Source organism: Lampetra planeri, chromosome 44, assembly GCF_965212315.1.
Source record: "Lampetra planeri chromosome 44, kcLamPlan1.2.h2, whole genome shotgun sequence".
NCBI lineage: Eukaryota > Metazoa > Chordata > Hyperoartia > Petromyzontiformes > Petromyzontidae > Lampetra > Lampetra planeri.
Window position 1 is genome coordinate 2,589,195 of NC_136150.1, and position 20,677 is coordinate 2,609,871.

Genomic DNA, 20,677 nt, shown 5'->3' on the forward strand with positions numbered 1-20,677 from the left:
CGTTTAACCTACTCACGCCGGCTTGTGCCCGCCCTCACAGTCGGGCATATTTGCGGAATACACCACGCCGCTATTGAACCTGGCCATTGACCGAGCAACCCAACGTTCCTATCAGCTCCCTCCGCAGGAATGTGTTTAAAAACTCTGCATTAAAACACATTGGTAAGGTAACATTTGAGTTTAGAATTCCAAAAGGTACTCCGACACGCTCTGATCCACACTCTCCCTGTTTGATAATATTGATCCAGGTCCACCTTGAGCACCTGCCCTCGGCACACACGGCGGCCGTGCGTTGTGTCCAGTCTACGCGATCAAATGCCACCGCCAGGGATGGAGCAGAGCATGAAGAATGAAACTAGCCACTAAACTCACGAACTTACGAGGACAATGACGTGTCGGAAAGTGTTACCGAATCCGTGCGTGTGCAAGGTTTTTCTTCCCCCCTGTTGATTATTTATCGCAGCTCGGCAACTGCGAGCTGTTTACTTCGGCGTGCACGGACGGCAAGGCTGTAGCAAATCACGCTTCGCTCGATTCCCGACTAGGCCCGTCAGCAGTCCCACCCCTCGCTCTCAGCTCTCCAGCGCCGGTCACGCTGCATACACCACTATTGATCTATCGCCCCTTCCAGTTTACTTAGAGAACTTCAAAATCCCCGCTGTGGCAATATAAATACACACTCAAGCGCACTCTCATACATGAACTGCAACAGCTGCCATTGCTATTAAGTTATTGTGATGTCACCATGACGACTGCGCCAGGCTAGGTGCATTTCGAGAGCACTTCAACTGCTGGAGAAGGCTAGTCGACAGGGATTCATAGAACAGAGGCAGGTATTATGGGTGGCTTCTTCCTTCTCGATTTCTTTCAAACGGCCGATGTAGATGCAGAGCGACGACTACAATTTCACATTCAGGTAGTCGAGCCAGATAACCGTGTCGGAAGCAGCGGAGGAGTGTATCATTGCTGCGATGTCTCCTCCGTTGTTTGCAGATCAATAATAATAATAGTTCAATTTGTAACGCGCGCAAATTTGCAGACGTAGTGGCCGCAACTCAGAGGCGCGGAGCCAAGCTCAGAGTCGCTCGAAAGCACGTGGTTGTAGAGGTGAGTTTTAAAGTGTCTCTTGAAGGAGGCGATTAAGGTGATGCTGCAAATGTGCAGAGGGATACCGTTCCAGACTGTTGGGGCTGCCACCGAGAAGCGTCGCATAGACATGACCATCCTGGTTCTTGGTATCAAGAGGAGGATCGGGGCATTGCGTCGTTATGCGTTGTGCTGCGGTCCGTTCTGGATGACCACAGTCGCACACTACTGCCGGAGAGTTTTTTACTTTCCATTTTCGCATCAGGTATCCGCGGCTGCCATGGTTCTTGCGGATGCCGTTTAAAGTGGACCATGAGCTTCGTGGAAGATCGCAACCCGGTAATCTTCCGCGTTGGGTCTGTCACAAGGGTCGCTGATCTCGAGCGAGCAGGAGCGACGCACCAGCTGCGCACGCCCCATATCAACTCTCCGTGTTCCATGCACCACCACCAGTTGCCTCCGCTGGATTTTTACGAGCGTCGCTCCGCAGTCGCCCGTTGTGGCTCGAGAGGGACCGCCACTAAGGCCACCCAGGGGCATATCGTCATCCGCAAGCCTACGCCAGACGCCCAAGCTGACACCGCTGGTACCAACCAGTCTGCGGCAAGAACAACAGATGACGTTTCCCGGTAACCACAATTTGTCCAATCGCCATTGGTCGATGACCCACCTGTTTATTCGGTCCGCTCTTGTTCAATCGAACACAAGAGTCGTTTTGGCCATGCAATGGCTTGGCAAGCCGGCCTACACGGACCAGCCAAACGCAGTCTCACCTGTCTGAGGGGAGCCACAGGGATTTAGTGAAGAGCTCTCCTGTACTGTACCTTGAAACCGCTTGCACAATCGAAGTATCATGAACACAATACGCAGCATCGACCAAGCCTCAACGTTCCCGAAGCTGGTACGTACGTTCCCCCCCTCCTCCTTCAAGGGAGCTCCGAGTTTCACACGCGAAACGAGGGCCATCGCTGCGGCCAAAGAGACCCGGGGAGTGGAACAACAAGCCGGGCAGCTTCCTCGCGGAGCGCGGCGTGAACACACGCACGCTCCCCCCGTGGTGACGAGGACACACGCACGCACACCCACACAAGCGCACGCACACGAACGTTAAGTCGTGAAAGCGACATAAACAGGCTTGACCAGAAATGTTTAGAGAAAGTGCCCTAAAAGAAGACAGCTTTACGGCTTCCCAGCCCCTCTTCATCACAAGTATGGCCCATAAAGCAGCAGAAAGATAAACTAGCCTTGCGGGGGCCTGCATGCAAGGCTACGGTCACGTGCTGCCCATGTCCCAGACCAGGTGGCCCAACGCAACCACGACACTTCCACTGTAACGACGGTGCATTCCTGGTACACCCCCTTGGTATGTACAAAAAAAATTATAATCTACCAAAAAAAATACATTTTACACCGACGCACGCGCGGGATACGACCGAACAAATGACCACCGAAGGAAGATGGTATTCCCATTTGACATAAGAGGCTCGTCTTCGGAATGTTTGACGAGAAAGACTGGGCTCTGAAAAATGCATCACCGTTACGGCATAGCCCACGCAATAAGGGAACTAAGACAAAACTGAGTGGCTGAGAGTAAAACGTGAAAATATGCGCACAAACAAAACAGGAGATAAGTTAACGACAAATATTTATCGTTACAAAAGACGTCCCTTTAAAAGCACCGTGACGTTGTTTTGAAGTGCAAATGCCATCGTACAGAGTGTACCAAAGGCAGCGTGACAAATGGCCAATGAGAAGCTGAGTGAAACACGACTTAGCAGTGACCTGCGATGGAAGTCGGACACTTCTTCCCATTTTAAAATACCTTTACGAAAATCTATATTCAGATCCCATTAGTGGGGGGGAGGGGGGTGGTGGTGGGGGGTACTGCCAGCAAAATCTCCTTTCGCACCGTACGTAGCCGACCGTGCTGATCGAAGGAGCGGGGGAACGACAACAAATAAAACACAAAAAGCACTTCCAAAGAAATGTGTTTTCATACAAGGTCCAATCAAGAACGGCGCGACTCAAAATTTCGTCGGCCAAGCGGAGACACGTGAGTAACGCTTGTTCTCCAATTCACAAGCCGGGAGGGGGGGAAAAAACGTGGAAAGATGTACTGTGTGTTTGACTAGGCCTGGATTTACCCATACCTGTACCAAAACAGGAGGGATTATATCCGTAAACACCATTAATTGCTGGGTAATATTTAGATCTTTCGAAAAATTTAAAGCTTTGTTGTAAAAGTGACAGAGAACATTTTAAACACATTAACAAACAGTACAAAAAAACTAACTTTCAAGAGCTTACAGAAACAAGGCAATAACATTTTGGTAAAAAAAAACCAGATAATAAAAACGTTTGGATCGAATATAAGTGTTGTTTTTTTTTGTTATTTGAGGACTTGAGGTCAAGAGGTCATTAATGGATTACCACCACACCTGAGCACTGCTTCTTTTCCCCCACTGCTATCCCCCCCCTCGTCCCCCCCCCCACCGTATCCCTGGCCGTCCCCCCCATCATCCTCCTGCCCCCCACCGTCCCCCCCCACCATCCTCCTACCCCTCACCCCCCACCTCCGTACCCCTGCCCCCCCCATCATCCGACCCCCCCCCCAACCCCCCATCAACCGTCTCTTCTATACGGGATAGAATGTCGCCACGTGACGCGGGGGGGGGGTTCTCTCCGTGTGCGCCGATGTCCTCTCACTCGCGCTTGTTCGTTGCCTGAAGTACATCGTAGTATATGTGTGTGGACAGAGGGTTGTCGGGCTTCGGGGCAACTGTCTGTATCGCCAGCTAACCCACCCTGGCTGCCATTGCATCTTGTCCGCGGCTCCTCAAGGGACCGTGACAGAGGCGATTTGCAATGAACGACGGCGACGCTGTATAACAGTAAAAACATTATTATATTGAACAATTTAAGGAGCAAATAGTGTGCGTTAGTGCACACAAGGCCACAGATGAATAAACACAGAACAATCTCTATGTTTAAAAATTTTAAATTCGGGCTATTATATAATAATTCTATTTTTTTTACATACCTTATTTTTGTTCAAATTGCCATTCAAGAACCCAGGATACCAAGTAGATTTCAGAAAGAGGGTGGAAACCAGCGAGTAACGTCTAACAAAAACTCGGCTCAATACATCCCCCTTTAAGGTACGGGATCGACTGGGGGACTCTGGGGCTCACCGCCCTCTCGCGGTCGTGGCAACGATCGGGAGCAGCGTGTTTCACGTACATTGCTGAGATGCAGTGACATGCAGAACACGTTGTTTCTGCGTATATATATTTTGTCATCCTTGTCGCCCCCCCCCCCCCCAAAATCGCTCTCCTAAAATCACAAACCACTAAGCCACGTTGGAACTTTAGAGGATCGCTGACTGAAAGTGGTTCGCCAAATACCTAAATGAAGCTTCAAATCAAGTTTTTTTAAAATTTACTTTACCAGGTAAGGCCCACTGAGCTATGTAGCTCTATTTCAGAAGCGACCTGGCCATCACAAATGATAGCTCAACGAAGTGGCTTTATAGCAGCCAAAGACCCGAAACGCTTGATGTTGTATCTAAATGCGGAGAGAGAAAAACCAGAGGACCTGGATAAAAATCCACACGACCACGGGGAGAGAGACACGCACGCTCCAAATATACAGGCGTCAGGGTCGGGATCTCTTGCATACCAGGCGAGGTAACATGAATATAAAGCCCGCCATGCTTAAAGAGAGTTGCTGGTGGCATTTGAATAGTTTGTCAAATGAAAAGCGATAGGAAACAAGGGCCACACCTAGCGCGCAACGGTGCGGTGAAGACCCCGACCAGACATCGGCTCACCTTGGGCACATGGGGGTTGAACTCCACAGCTCTGTGAATCGCCTCCACTGCGTTCATCTCTGCTGTGCTGAGCCCCCGCTTGGAGGCCGTCTCTGGGGAGAATCTGCACGGGAGGAGGGGGGGGGCACACGGGGGGGGGGGGGGGCACACGGGGGGGGGGGGGGCACACGGGGGGGGGGGCAAGCGGGAGGAGTGCCGCACCATTACCGGCCGATCGAATCTTAATTCCTAGACTTCAGTGCACGGGCCGCGAGCCTTAGAAAATGCGTCCAGAAGGGCTGAGCCGTTGTCAGTTCTTTGCCGTTGTGAAAACAGAAAACTTTCCACAAAAAATGTTTTCCATAAAAAACTGATTTCGGAGAGTCAGATGGGACTCTACGAGCGAAACGAAGACGTTTTTAAACCACTCAGGGCTACAGAAACCGGCACGGCGGCTCTGTGTGTGCGAGTTCTACGCTTGGCGTGCGCCAACGCTCCTAGCACTGTCCTTACTACCAGTACTGCCCGCACTCGCAGCACAAGATGGAGGCATTGACGGTTGAGCACACAGTGGCAGGCGAGACACAGAAGCCATCGCAGCCGGCATCACCACCACCACCATCACAGCCAAGATCATCACCCACCACCACCACTATCACCATCACAGGTGGCATGACCATCACAGGTCGCATCACCACCGCCACCATCACAGCCAGCATAACCACTACCACCACAACAGCCGACACCACAACCACCACCGCCATCACATGCAAACTACTCACTTGTCGCAGACCGCCCTGGCTTTGAGCAGTGCTGCTGTGTAACATATTGTTGCTGACTTTGGCAAACTTATGTCTGCAACAAGAGGACAAAAACACAGACACACACAACAAAATTACAAAAAAATATACAACATTGCACGTGAAAGTAACTATATACACAGCAGCGTTAACGATCTGCATCGCGTATCAGCGTCAAGTCTACTCAAAACACAAACTGAACCCGGGTAGAATCCGCCAGGGAACCAGGCGTCAATGTAAGTCCGAGCGAAGAAGCCTTCAATAGCGAAAGGCGCGACAGAGATCCGTGTGGCAAGAGGCAGAATCGACGAGAGAGGCGTTGGTGGACGCTTGTTCCGGCCTTAACGCAACCACTCCTGAGACAGTGATGGCACGGAGAGCGACCCCCTTACCCGGTGAGCGACCCCCTCACTGCCCTCAGTCGCAGTGCCACACTCACTGCTGCCCTCACTGGCCTCAGTCTCAGGTTGAAGGTGCAGTGGCAGATGAGTGAGCCACACAGTGGCAGAGACACAGGAGTTAACACAGGCGGCATAATCACCATCATCAAAGCCGGTATCACCACCATCATCACAGCTGGCACCACCACCACCACCACCACAGCTAGCATCACCACCATCATCATCACGGCCATCACCACCACCACCACCATCATCACAGCCAGCCTCATCACTACCATCACCATCACAGCCGTCATCATCACCATCACAGCCGGCATTACCGTCATACTTGGCCAGCACGGCTTGCACATCTGCGTAGGCCTGTAGCTCCAGGAGAGCTTCCAGTAAATTTTCATGAATATTTAACACATTTGGTAGAGGGAACTCTTTCATGAGCTGCAAAAAAAGAAGCAAATATGCAATTCGAAACGTGAATTATGAACAACGATCGTTAAAGAACACCTCCCATTTATTTATAAACGTTTTATTTAATTATTGTAATTAATTTTTCGATTTAAAGCTTTCGTGACTGCAGGGATTCATCTTCTTGGTTCTTTCGGTAAAGTCACGTAGAAGGGAAGTAATAAAATAATAAAATAATTCTCACGACGTTTCGGCCACAACGCAAGCAGCCGTTCTCAGGTGAAACCAGGTCTGTCGAGGCGACAGCCATCGTGAGAATTATTTTATTATGTTTTATTTGTATTATTTTATTACTTCCCTTCTACGTGACTTTACCGAAAGAACCAAGAAGATATTGTAATTAATGTTTCTTTTTGTCTTTTTGTGCAACACAATTGCCGAACGCAGGCCCGAAAGGGCCCAGAATGTTAAACGGTCAGCAACTTAACATCATAAATAAATGTTGTCTTCTTGACATTGAGCAAGGTTAGTCTACGAGCTTAGGGATGGAAAGAGGATGGGAGAAAATTCCAAAGCGGAGCAGCGCACGAGAAGAAGCAGAAAGTGTTGAGACCTGCGGTGTGGTTAGTGGGTGTGGTGAGTGGGTGTGGTGAGTGGGTGTGGTGAGTGGGTGTGGTGAGTGGGTTGTTGAGAGCGGTAGCCTAGCAGTTAGCGCGCTGCGCTATGAACCCGGCCACCTGGGTTCGATTCCTGCTCACGGTCGACACCAGTGACGATAATCTGAACCGGTCCTGGGCCTCCCCTAGGTCGACTCAGCCTCAAATGAGTACCTTGGTGCGGTGTGTAAACATCGCCACTAGAGAGACAAAGGTGGCCAGACGTGGTGCTGGCCACCCACCCGTGTGCTGTGCCGGCCTTCATCGGTGCTACTCGCTATGACCACTTGCCCCAACAGTCTGTTAAGGCTAAAGGAGGGGATTTTTATCGTTGTCTTGTGTGTTGCTGAGACCTGCAGTGTTGTTAGTGAGTGGGTGGGTGAGTTGTTGTGAGCTGCAGTGTGGTGGCTGAACGCGCTGTGGATGAGACGGAGCGATCAGTCTGGTCGCGGGTGTACGGGTGTGTGGGTGTGCGGGTGTACGATTGTGGGTGAGCGCAGATGTGCACACGCACTCAGAAATAAATAAGTGTGTGTACGCATTAACTGCTTGCCGTCAATGTAATGTAATACAGGCGGCCCTCGAACCGAAGTCAGGTTACCCTCCTAGAAAAAGTGCCGTACGTTGGAACGACGCTAAAAAACAATGATATAATAGGGCGTTACGTTCCCGATACAAACTGCATATTTAATCAACTACCAATCACGCAATGAGGTCATGAGCGTCACCCCACACTGCACCACCCTGCCCTCCCAGGTTCAACGTAAACGATGCAACGTCTGCGCCGACGTTCCGTACGTGCGCGCTGGGCATATACAGGGCGTCCGCGAAGGTACAGCCCACTACAGGAGGCAGGCATTATAATGAGAGAGGGGTCGGTAAAACTGTAAAACTGGAAATGAACAAAGACAAAGATCCCCCGTACAGACTGTTGGGGCAAGTGCTGTTCGCGAGCGCCAAACAAGCAAAGGCAACAGATAAGGCGATACACGGGGGATCTTTTTTTAAATCCTTTATATTAAGTTCACTTGCTTGCTTGCTTGCGCGCTTACGACCGTGCAAATCTTTCGGTCGTTTTTTTAACCCACTTCCCATGATCCAATCGAGCTGACATTTTGCACACAGACTCGTTGTGCGTGACAATTTATTTTCGTGAAAAAAAATTCCCAAATTTTCCACTTTTTAGGAAAAAAAAAATTTCATATTTTATTTAAAATACCAATGTGATAAAAATGAAACTCTTACTCAAGAAAAACAAAAATGAATAATAAAATAAAACCGATGCCACGCATATAAAGGATTTATAGTGAAAAACTTTGTTTTTACGGGTAAATTTTTTCTTTGTTTGTTAGGCGCTCGTTTGTGGGGAGGTGGTAGCGTAGCGGTGAGCGCTACGAACCTGGTGACCCGAGTTCGATTCCCGCTCACGGCTCACGCAGGCGTGAGCGCTCGGACAGTTGTGTGTTCGCGTGAGTCTGGTTCCTCTCAGCCCGCAGTCGTGCGGCCCTGCCGGCAGCGTGAGCGGCGGACGTCGACGTTTGACGCGATCGCACGTGTGCTCGCCAGACATGTCGCGAGCGTGCGGTCGTTTCAAATGCCTCTCGTTACGTGCTCTTGAAAATCACTCAAGCTTCTCATTTTTTGGCAAACTTTTCCGCCACATAAACCACAACATTCACCCAACGCCGTTCCAAACTGCTGTCGAATTATAATTCTTTAATAATAATGGATGAGATCTTCATGGATACCCTGTGTATATATATACAGTGTGTGAATACAAAAACAAATATCGTCTTCCTGGGCCCGTTCACTGACACAAGGCGATGCACCCCTTTCGTCGCATTGTGCTCCGAATGGTTCTTCTTTCTCGGATGATACGACACCGATAGCAGGAATGGAAGTGAATTGGGACCAAAAAGAAATAACTTATTAAAGGGTTTCTGATGGTAAAATATTATTTAAATGTAGATTCAGCACACCTTAAAGCCTCCATATATATCCCATTGAAGACCTAGGGCTGCCCAAAGCAAAACAAATTGTATTTCTAAGAATAGTCTGGGCTATAACCATTTGAAACCTAAGCTCTCTGGCCGATTTTCAACAAGAAAATTAAACGCATGCCAAGAACGAAGGAGAGAGATGCATGTTGGGAATTCAGGAGAGCGAGAGAGAGAGACAGAAAAAGGAGCGCATGGATCAAGGAAGTAACGCAAATGATAAACATTTAATAATCCAGGAGAGGACGCTTGGTAGCAGGACAAAAATAAAACATGCTTAAAAATCACGAGCAATGCACACAGAGGTTAAGAACCGGAGCGCCGTGCCGGCAGGCAGACCGACTGGCCGATGCATGAGAGACAATGGAGAAGTTCCGGAGGCAGACCGACTGGCTGAGGGAGACTGAATGTGGCATCGCAGGACTGCCATCGACGGCATCGACGTGACGAGGCCTTCACCCGGCATCAGCGCGCGCTGAAGGCCTCGCAAAAGCACGCCGCGCGCGCACCATGTGTGTGTGTGTGCACGTGGCGTCGAACTTCTTCCTTCGACGCGGGGTTCGAGCGACGCGGCGATGAGCATCCGCGCGCGGAGGGAGAGGCCCGCGTCACTTACGTCTCTCATCATTTTGACGGCCTCCCTCGTGCGGCCCAGCTTGCGAGCGCACATGGCGAGCCGCCGCTTAATGTACACCAGTACGTTGGTGTCCCGTCCTGCCACGGCACGCGCGCGCACAGGGAATCATCGTCAGCGCCTATCGCCCGCTTCACCACATTTATTCTTAATATTCTAATAAAGGTGCGTTTATAGAGTGCCTTTCCACAAAGTTGCTCACGGTGCTGTACATCACGATGAATACCAAAACCTGTCCGCCAACGGGAGGGAAGACAAAGACGTTTAGAAGCGAATTAAGAGAACCGTCAGCGAGAGAGAATCAATGCGTCTTGAGGTGGGGTTCAAACCACGCGGCCCTCGTCTCAGAACCGCAAACAACGCTGGGCAGGGCGCTGCACAGCCGGGGAGCAGCACAACCGTGCGGGGTTCTGGCAGCAGTGCTCCGACTTTGTAACGAGCGTAAACCACCACACTCGCCGTGCGCTCCACGCTCAGTGCGGAGTGCTGTGCGGAGCACCCTACACCACGCACTCTGTGCGGTTCACCCTATACCACACCCTCTGTGGGGTTCACCTTATACCACGCCCTCTGTGGGGTTCACCCTATACCACGCCCTCTGTGCGGTGCACCCTATACCACGCCCTCTGTGCGGTGCACCCTATACCACGCCCTCTGTGGGGTTCACCCTATACCACGCCCTCTGTGGCGTTCACCCTATACCACGCCCTCTGTGCCACGCGCTCTGTGCGGTGCACCCTATACCACGCCCTCTGTGCGGTGCACCCTATACCACGCCCTCTGTGGGGTGCGCTCTGTGCCACGTGCTCTGTGGGGTTCACCCTATATCACGCCCTCTGTGGGGTTCACCCTATATCACGCCCTCTGTGGGGTTCACCCTATATCACGCCCTCTGTGGGGTTCACCCTATACCACGCCCTCTGTGCGGTGCACCCAATACCACGCCCTCTGTGCGGTCGCTCTGTGCCACGTGCTCTGTGCCACGGTCTCCGTGCGGTGCGCTGTGTGCGGCGTGCGCTCACTGTGCTGCGCTTCGTGCTGCGTGCTGTGGTGCTGGAGTTGCTGGCTGCGCCTGTAGCACGATTCTCCGGCCTTGAGCGCCAGCTTGAAGAGCCGCTCCGCCTCGACGATGGTCGTGGCTTCTTCCTCCGCCAACAGGATGTAGGCGGAGGCGCACCTGGCGATCGCAGCACAGACACACGCCATCGACTCCAGCACGATGACCTCCAACCACGCATCGCTGGTACACATTTGACAGCCCATCATACGGTGGCGAGATGTCAACTACCTCGCCCGGTATGCAGGAGGTCGTGGGTTCGATCCCGACCCTGACGCCTGCTGTTGTATATTTGGAGTTTGCGTGTCTCTCTCCTCGTGGTCGCGTGGAATTTTGATTTGACATTTAGAATCAACATCACGTGTTTAGAGCCGTCCCCTTCCATGCCCTCTGTCCCAGCAACCAGCGCAACCCGGGCAACTTTCGGTCAACCTCTGCCTCGAAAAGTTTGGAACTTCTCGTCTCCGGCCATTCAGTCCCAGCTTCTTTAATTATATGAAAGTCCAGGATTTAGACTTCCTTTCCCTCTGCTCTAATGAACGGACCTCAACTCTGCCCTGCTCGAGAAACTTTTCTCCAAACTACAAAAAAAAAACCTCCCTTACTCCCTCTTGCCCGACCAACGTGTTCCAGTTTCTCCCACTCTTCTACGGCGTCCGGAGAAAAATGTTCCCGATTTAGAAAACGGCGAGAAAGAGAGTTCCAAACGGTGACGTTGTTGGAATGTATTCACTTTTAAACCGATCGACATTGTCAACTCCACCATTGGAACCTCATTTGCCAGTAAAAAATATGATAATTGGTTAGAGCGCCTTTTGGCGTCATCTGATCCAACCCATGTGAGACTAGGCTCTAAGGAAAGCTGTCTCGGGTGTGGACCAATCAACTTCAAGGACAGTGCATACATTATCAGAGTTATGTTTTTTGTTTGCATTATGACTGCAGGTATTGTGGTCTATGCAAACATGACTCCTTGTAAAAAAGGTGTCAGTTTTGTTGCCAGATGGAAGGGTAAAAAAACAATTATCATTGTCAACTCCGTTCGGCTTCTCCGAGGACCTCCAGAAACCCGCGAGAAGGATGACGAGCCCACCACCAACGCACGAGGTGACGGCCGCAGGGCTCGGTGTTTAATGGCAACAAAACAAGGCGCAAGCGAATCGGATACAGACGGCGCAAAGGCATCGCGAGGAGGCGCCAGCACACGTAAGGCGCAGGTGCAAGTAAGCGCCATTTTTTGTCGTCTTATAAACGGTGACATGACGCGCACGCTGGTCGAAAGAGATGGCGCAAACGCGTGGGAGCAACGGGCGCCAGAAGAGAGTGGGGTGCAGGTGCAAGTAAGCCTCCGCGTTTTTGGTATAATAAAGAGGTGGGAAGGGGGCGCGCGCAAGCCGATCTACATCCATTCCTCATCGGCAGCCAAGCAAGGCGCACATTTGTTCTGGGAGCAGAGGCATCGCAAAAGTCAAAACTACCGCGAGCAAGGTCACATCCAAAAACCAACCGCGCACAACACACACAACAATGCTTAAAGTACAAACACATTTGAACCGTGTTAAAACGCGCCACGGATGATCTCTTTTTTCTCCGCGTTACAGAATAAACATCATTCGAATTTTTTCCCCCAATTTTTTTTTTTGTGGAAACTTCCAGAAATGCAACATTTGCGATGCTTTGTACTTTTTGACAGCAAGGACAATTTCATGGAACTTGACAGAGCCGCCGGAGAACCCGGGGCAATGACAGCGCCCGGATTAAGGTTCTTGTAGGCCCTAAGCACTTCTGTTTCGTTAGGCCTTTAGTGATAACTTTCTACAATTGGGACTGCTGCCCCATGTCACTACCGCGGTCGCTGTCACTCCGCTTGTTCCACGCGGTACTTCGTCCAGCCGCTGGACAGATGTCATCCATCTACACACAACCATTTGAAGATGTTGCTGCTAATTTTTCAATGAAAAAAAATCTCGAAAAGTTAATCTCTGGTTGTTAATTTCTCGCATCTTATGAACAAATTTTTTTAAATTTGGAAATACATTGTGCCTATCCTTGTTATATATATATAAAATACATTTACTTATCATACAAAAAACAAGGTCAACATTTTTTTTTCCTCGCCTGCAAGTGTTGCGATGGACGGCGCTCTGGGTGGAACAACGCAATAAACGGGGCCCTGGGTGGCACCGCCAGATCTGTTTTCAACACCCAACGCCGAGAAAGATCGCTCAGAGAAGACGATTCGTGTATTCGATGTTGAAGATTGTTGAATTTAGATCATTTGGCTGCATTGACAGGCCGACACTTTTTTGTTTAAATATCGTTTGTGGCCAGGTCACTTTTCGAAATAGAGCTATGTAGGCTCAGTGGGCCTTACGTGATGTAAAAAAAAAAGCTTAGTTTAGTTTGATGTTTTTATTTGGCCAGTGATTGCGAGTGAAATTTTTGACCGGTTCTCTAACCTCACCCCACCACCCCCCCTTCCTGCCTCTTGACCAACCCTCACTGACAAGCGTGGTGAATTGTGGCCTAACCCAAATATCTGTAATCAACAATGAATACTTGATTGATAAAAAAAATCCACGGGTTAACTTACTTAAATGTAGCAACTTAACTGGAGTAAAATATTACTGTGTCTGTTCGGCAGAGGCTGACATGAAATTTCCACCATTGGCTCGGGACCACTAACATGGGCGACCACTGTACCCCACGAGGGAAATGCTTATTATTATTATAACTATTTACAAGTGCCTTTTAAAATTAATATTTAAAAGTTGTATTTTCAATTTCCAAGCACTGTATGTTTTGGGCGCCACGGTGGCAAGATGTTAACTACCTCGCCTGTTATGCAGGAGGTTGTGGAATCGATCCCAACCCTGACGCCTGCTGCATATTTTTGAGTTTTCACGTCTCTCTCTCCCCCGTGGTTTCGTGGATTTTTTCTCCGGGTCCTCCGGTCATCCCTTCCACATTTAGAAACGTGCGTTTAAGAGTAGTTGGCTGCAAGACATTTCCACATCCCCTAAACTTTCAACAATCTGAGTTCATCTTCTTGGTTCTTTCGGTAAAGTCACGAAAGAACCAAGAATTCCTCTTGATATGCAAATTATTTTGTCAAGGCGCCCTTCACCCCTCCATCCCAGCTTAAATAGTCGCTCCAAGTCTGGAGTGTGTCATTCAGACTCTATCTCTCGACAGACCTGTTCTTCACCTAAGGACGGCTGCTTGCGTTGTGGCCGAAACGTCGTGAGAATTATTTTATTATGTTACATTTTTATTATTTTATTATTTCCATTCTACGTGACTTTACCGAAAGAACCAAGAAGATGAATCCCTGTAGTCACGAAAGCTTTAAATAGAAATCTGAGTTCAACCACCCCGATGAAGCTAGGAAAGCTGAATGGAGTCCAAAACAACTCACAAACACCACCTTGTGAAAGAACCAACGCAGAAGATCCCTGGGGGTTTGATCTTCCACAAAGCTCATGGTCCATCCTAAACCGCATCCACTGCACAAACCATGGCGGACGCAGACACCTGATGCACAAATGAATTAAAAACTCTCCGGCGTGCGACTGTGGTCATCCAGAACAGACCGTACAACGTATAACGACGCAATGCCCGATCCACAAATACGAAGGAGACATCATTGCAATACACTAGGCCGCTGCTCTTGACGCAGTTATCTGGCTTGACCCCCTGAGCGTGACATTGTAGTCATTGCTCTGCATCTACATCACCCGCACGAAAGAAGATTTCCACGCGATAAGCCACTACGTTGAGCCATCATTTGTGGCCAGGTCACTTCTGAAAAATAGCTATCTCGCCGAGTGAGCCTTAACCGGTAAAATAAAAATGATTTACCGGTTAATGTTTACGTGGGTACTGAAGTGTTGCCGGTTCTATAATGGTTTACATTGGCTCAAACAAAAGAAAAATGCAGAGATGAGCCGAGTGTAAATTCTGTTTCTCACTGTATATATATAGCCATTTCCGAATGTGACAAAACTTCCTCAATGTTTTCCCAACGCGGACACAAAATAAGGTAGCCAGCGGAGGCGATGTCTCTACATGGCGTCGGCAAGGTTCTCATCTCCGCAGCATCACCCGGGAACATCATGAACGCTGCAAAGCATGTGCTGTCTGTCAGCAAACAGTATACCCCACCTGTCATCTCCAGCATGCCCCATGAGCAAGAAAATCATAACACACACTCATCTGCCTCCAGAGCAACAAGCACTCAAAAGTGGCTCTCTGTCCCGTCCCGCGAAGGAGGCCGCAAAAACGTTGTCAAAATACTGCCCCCCCCCCGCCCCTCCCTCCCCCCCCCCCGCGTCGGAAATGTGCGCACGGCACGGCACGCCACGCCAAATGGATCCAACGTGCGCGCTACCGCGCCGTGACGTGGCACAAACGGCTAATAATGTTCATTCCTGTTCCGGGCGACTTCACAACACAGACATTCCCGTGAGAATAGGCGTGCTACATTTATGAAACGCTCACCGGCTCCCAACCCAACGCCAATCCCTACCGCCCCCCCCCGTCCCCCAAATCAGTCAACAAAGAGGTACCGGTGTGGTCAGGCCACGGCTCCAGGGGCCGGCTGCCACAGCTCACTGGCACCGCCACGGCGAGAGGCCTTGATGACCTCGTGCCGGCGCAACGACCGGCTCTCTCCACCGTGGAAAGACGGACAGCACGCACCCCACCACCACGCCACACACAACCACCCCACCACACACAACCACCACCACCCCACCACACACAACACCACCACCACCAACCCACCACACACAACTACCTCATGCACCCCACCACCTCACACACCCCACCACGCACAACCACCACCCCACCACACACAACCACCACCACCAACCCACCACACACAACTACCTCATGCACCCCACCACCACCCCACTACGCATGCACCCCATCGCCACGCAACCCGCCACCACGCCACGCACCCCACCACCAAGCCACGCACCCCAACACCACCCCACTCACCCCCACCACCACACCACCACTATGCCATGCACCACATCGCCACGCACCCCACACACGCCACTTGCTCTTCATCTCGCCCTACCCCAACCGCCACCACCCCCCCCCCGCCCTCCCTCCCTCCTTTTCTCATCTTCACTCTTTTTAAATACTTTTTGTGTTCAGTTTGTGATCCTTCCCTCCCGCCTCACCTCCGATTAGCGACGGTTGGTTGGCTACGTACGGTGCGAAATAAGTTCAACGTGCGTACGTAAGTGACAGCGGCATTTTAAATTTGTCATTGCCAACCCACGCACTGCATCTCGCCCGGCCGCCCGCGCGTAATGAATAACCGGGGCTCGAAATCCCGGAGATGACCACTCGAAGCCTGCGTCACATGTAGTAGGGGGGGGATCCCCGCAGGGGGAAAAAAATTAAGGGCTGATTAAAAACGTTCAATAGTCGGGAGTAAAACTGGAACCATTTCCAAAATGTTGGAGAGATTTTATTGAACACATTCTACAATAACACTGCCCTTTCCTTTCCAGGCCACACACTGCTGTTATTGACAAGTGTGTTGAGGTGTTGCTATTTGTGCTTGAGCACCGATGCCAACACAGCAGCAGCATCACCAAATAGCTTAGCTACATCTACAGCGCTCAGGAAGGGCTCTTGGTAAATGGAGCGCTACACGAAACAGCGTGATAGGTCACTACATTATGGTTCCAATGGAGATGCGTTACCGACAACGCTATAGGAAACAGCACTATAGGAGGTCACTATAACATGGTTCCAATGGAGATGCGCCCTCTTCGTAACTCCGTGGCAACCATGCATCGGACCCTCCGCCCGAACACTCAAGGTGTTGCCGATTAAACGTGCCAAGGATACGTGCCGCCCTTGGTCGCTCCGTCACACGTACGAGCCGCTGAGCAATTCATTACAGAGCATTGCGGTTAGAGGAAACGTCATCGGGAACGATGGGGTCGACGATTCGATGTTTCTCGTTCAACCGGCGCAGGGCACGGCCAAATTTAAACGCAGAATACGGTGGAATATGCTCAGCAATTAAAAATAAACTATCGATGAAGCCAACTTATTGCCAAGTATCAAGCACCACATCGTCTCTGTACGATTGCATGGATCCAGCCAATGGAAGTAGGAAAACCATAGCAATGGTTAACATGCCAAACGAGCTTAAAATACAGCAAAGCAATGCGCCAACTTAGTTATTGGCGTTTAAAAAAATCTATAAATTTGTGTTTAACAATCACCGTCACGACGTGGATGATGAAGTTGAACGAGCAGCAGGATGATTTTGTGCATGCAAAAGCCATCCCGTCAAATTAAGGCAAAAATAAATAATAATTCTGACCCACAACTTGTATTAACCTTCAACGCTTTGGCGGGGATAGACTGTGCCTGTGGACTACGCGCAACCGTGCCAGCTGTAATGGCAACCGCATGTCGAATGCCCTATGAATAAAGCCATCCCCTGTTTCAATGTTCCCACGGGGAGAAGGAGGTAACTGTTTGCCTTTCCGACATCGACTCCGCCGCTGCTTACGTGACTCCGTCCACCGAAAGCGCGTCAACGATCGCGGTCCCACAACAATTACCCGCGCGGCCTCGTGACAGCACGCGGCTTGTAAAGAGCTGCTCAGCTCAGTGGAGCTCGGCGGTTGAAGTCCGGTGATACGACGTGAAAAAACAACATCGCACACTGTTTTTTTTTAAATGCGTCAGGCTTTCACGAAACAATATTACGATTCGTAATCGGGGATTTGTTTTGTTATTTGGTTAGGTCGTGGAAGAAAAAAAGTGTCGGAATGCCCTCCTCCGACCCGACACGGCCACTGAAATAAAATTGTCACACGTGAAACAAACGTGGCCAAGAGTACGACCGCTTCAGCAGCACTCGGGGTTGTTCGTGTTGTTGTTGGACAGCGATCTCACAAACGCTTAAAATGGGTAATGATGTTTCGCTGGAGGTTACATCCAGAATCCTCCGGTTGTTAATAACAGGAGCTTCAGATCTCGAGATCGTACCGACCCAGATAAAACACAGGGTGCTGCTGAAGCACTAACAAATCTGGCCACGCTTGATTCACGCGAGGTGCTTATTAATCGGCCGTGTCGGGTTGGAGGAGGCTTAACGACGCACGATTTTTTTTTTACACGACCTAACCCAATTAAAAATCCAACAATTGCACAAACTCCTCTCCGTGACTTGTGCCGTGATACCCACACAAGTCTTGTGCTGTACACATCAATAACGCTGTGACCTTAAAATAAAATATAAATAACAGTTAGATGTTTCGGGCAATGGCCCTTCTGTGGCATTCAGGAAGAAGCGATACACGATGAGATAATAAAAACGCTTGTGAATACATTTCTACATTTTTGTTTGTTTAATCCAACGGAACTCATTCTGTTGAAGACTTTGGCTATCGCGACCAATACCATCCATATAGGTTTTCTGGGTTAGAGCGTGTAAATTAACATGATCTAATTCATGCGATCTAACCCAAAAAAACCTATATCATGGGAACCCATTCTAGAACGAGCAACAATTCCGAAACCCACTTGAACGCGGCGTGAACAAGCGCAGCCTGCGAATCAAATCCACTCCCTCCTCTGGCCTCTCCAGTCACGTGTGACGGAGAAGGGTCGGCCATTGCCCGCAACGTTGCCCGTTGCACGTTCTCCCCCTTTGAGAGCACGGCGCCGCCGACGGACGCGTGGCGAGCTCCGCGTTTCATATCCGCGGCAGGTCCGCGTCACACGCTTAGCACGCAGCGGACAAGGCGAAGCATCGCGCCGAGGGCTGCCAACGTCGCTCTCCGTACTTGAAGGACGAGAGAAGGCCGATTTTGTAAAGTGAACGCGGCGATGAGAAGGCGGGTCATGTAGTTTGCGCACATACGCCAAGATGTTCTGATATATTCACGGAGCTGCAAAAGAATTCGAACTTACGGTCGAGCATCGATAATTATTCGGCGCGCGATATATCCGGCTTCCGACATAATCCAGCAGGTCTGGGCCGATCCGGCGAAACCGGCAAAATCACTCCAAAGGCTGTAACCTGTCTGGCGATCGGTACCGTGTGGGTGTCAAAAATTATATACAGTACATTATACACTACATACAAAATAAACAATGAAAATACTGCACGTATTTATACATTTTCACGACTAATAACTACGGTAATAAAAACTAAAAATACACAGTGCTATCCGGCGAGAAGTTGCGTTGTATAATTTGGCATTCGCCGGAGCACCAGTCTCAAGGCTGCATCAGTCCGGCGATCGTCAAACACATGTCGTTGAAACAAGAGCGTAGTAGAAGTGCTACGCACATCACCCCTTGCAGAGTCTTCGGGATTGGAGAGGTAAGTACGGTACAGTAAATACCGTAACTTTTTATAATATGATGTTTATTGTTGCATATTTGTATGTTTATTTATGACAATTTCACTTCGTAAACACAACACCTAAAAACACGTCTTACAAGATGTGTAAAATATAAGCTATTTATAATAATGTCGTGATTATGCGGCTTTTTTGAAAATCCAGCGCCCCCTTCCCTTCCCCAAAGCCACTGGATTATAATCAATTATCTACTGTATATATAGAAAAGACAAAGGCCCCCTGTATAGCCTTAACAGACTGTAGGGGCAAGTGCCGTTCGCGAGCACCTATGAAGGCCGGCACGGCACACGAGGAAATGGGTTGCCAGCACCACGCCCGACTGCCTTTGTCTCCCTAGTGGCGATGTTTACACACCGCACCAGTGAGGTTGAGTCGACCTAGGGGAGGCCCACGACCGGTTCAGATAATCGTTATAGGTGTTGGCCATGAGCGGGAATCGAACCCAGATTGCTGGGTTCGAATCGCAGCGCGCTAACTGCTCCACTTCCCCTCTTCATATACACACACACACGTATAAAAAATACGAGTTAAATTAGCAGCCACTGTGCTTATTTGCGAGTGGTGCGGTGGTCACGAGTCGTTTGGAGGAATGAGAGACGGTGACAAAGCAACCGGCTTAAGAGGCAGGGCTCCGACGGACAGCGCTACTTAACGCGAGCCCCACAGGCCGACCGGGGTGTCACGCTCAGACGAGTGAGAGCTCGCGCTAATACGGGGCAAATGTCACTCCGATCAAGGTGTGCACTGGCTTACGGTTGCCGAATGAGTACGTTGTGAGATGGCACTCATTACACACAAAGTGCTCACCACAAATGAACCACAATAACTTGCCGATCTTGTCCAGGAGCATAAAAATAGCGAACTCCGGTCGCTCGCAGTGGCTTTTAGCTGGTCGAACAAAGACGGTCACCGCATCATGAGCTTTCAGATGCACTTCTGCGGCCGTCTGGAACGCTCTTCCCTCCGATATTAGGAAGCCACTTGAGCTATGCACTTTTAAATGATCTTAGATTGAAAACTCATTGCTTTAAAACTGCTTTTTCTGTTTAGTTTGTTGTCCTTCCCCCGCACCTCCAAATAGTACGGCTGGCTACGTACGGTGCGAAATAAGTTCAACATACGTACGCACGTGACAGCGGTATTTTCAATTTGTCATTCCCAACCCACGCCCTGCACCGCACCCCCTCGCCCACCCGCACGCCCACCCACCCACACGCCCGCCCCTCCCCCTGTGAAGATGTGAATTGTTTTTACACATACAACAGCATTATGGCAATTATAAAAGAGATGCTGACAATACTTTGGTACACTCGCCTACGCTGTCAAGCGATTTGTAAAGGATAAGTGCGCAGAGTAAGCCAGTAGTCCGTTACGGAGCCTCCTACGCAGCGTACCACATCGTGTAACGACGAGGAAATGCCACCGAGG

General features: G+C 50.0%; 1 protein-coding gene across 6 annotated transcripts in view; it reads right to left on the bottom strand.

Annotated features, from left to right (window-relative positions):
* ST7 (suppression of tumorigenicity 7) overlaps positions 1-20,677 on the bottom strand; it is a 94,028-nt gene that overhangs the window by 20,144 nt on the left and 53,207 nt on the right. For all 6 annotated transcript variants that reach the window (XM_078614361.1, XM_078614357.1, XM_078614362.1 and 3 more), the window contains 5 exons: positions 10,807-10,961; positions 9,767-9,864; positions 6,416-6,530; positions 5,677-5,749; positions 4,916-5,018 (listed from right to left, as the gene is read on the bottom strand). In XM_078614361.1, coding sequence (XP_078470487.1) covers positions 4,916-5,018; positions 5,677-5,749; positions 6,416-6,530; positions 9,767-9,864; positions 10,807-10,961 — 544 coding nt within the window. The remainder of the gene's footprint in view (positions 1-4,915; positions 5,019-5,676; positions 5,750-6,415; positions 6,531-9,766; positions 9,865-10,806; positions 10,962-20,677) is intronic.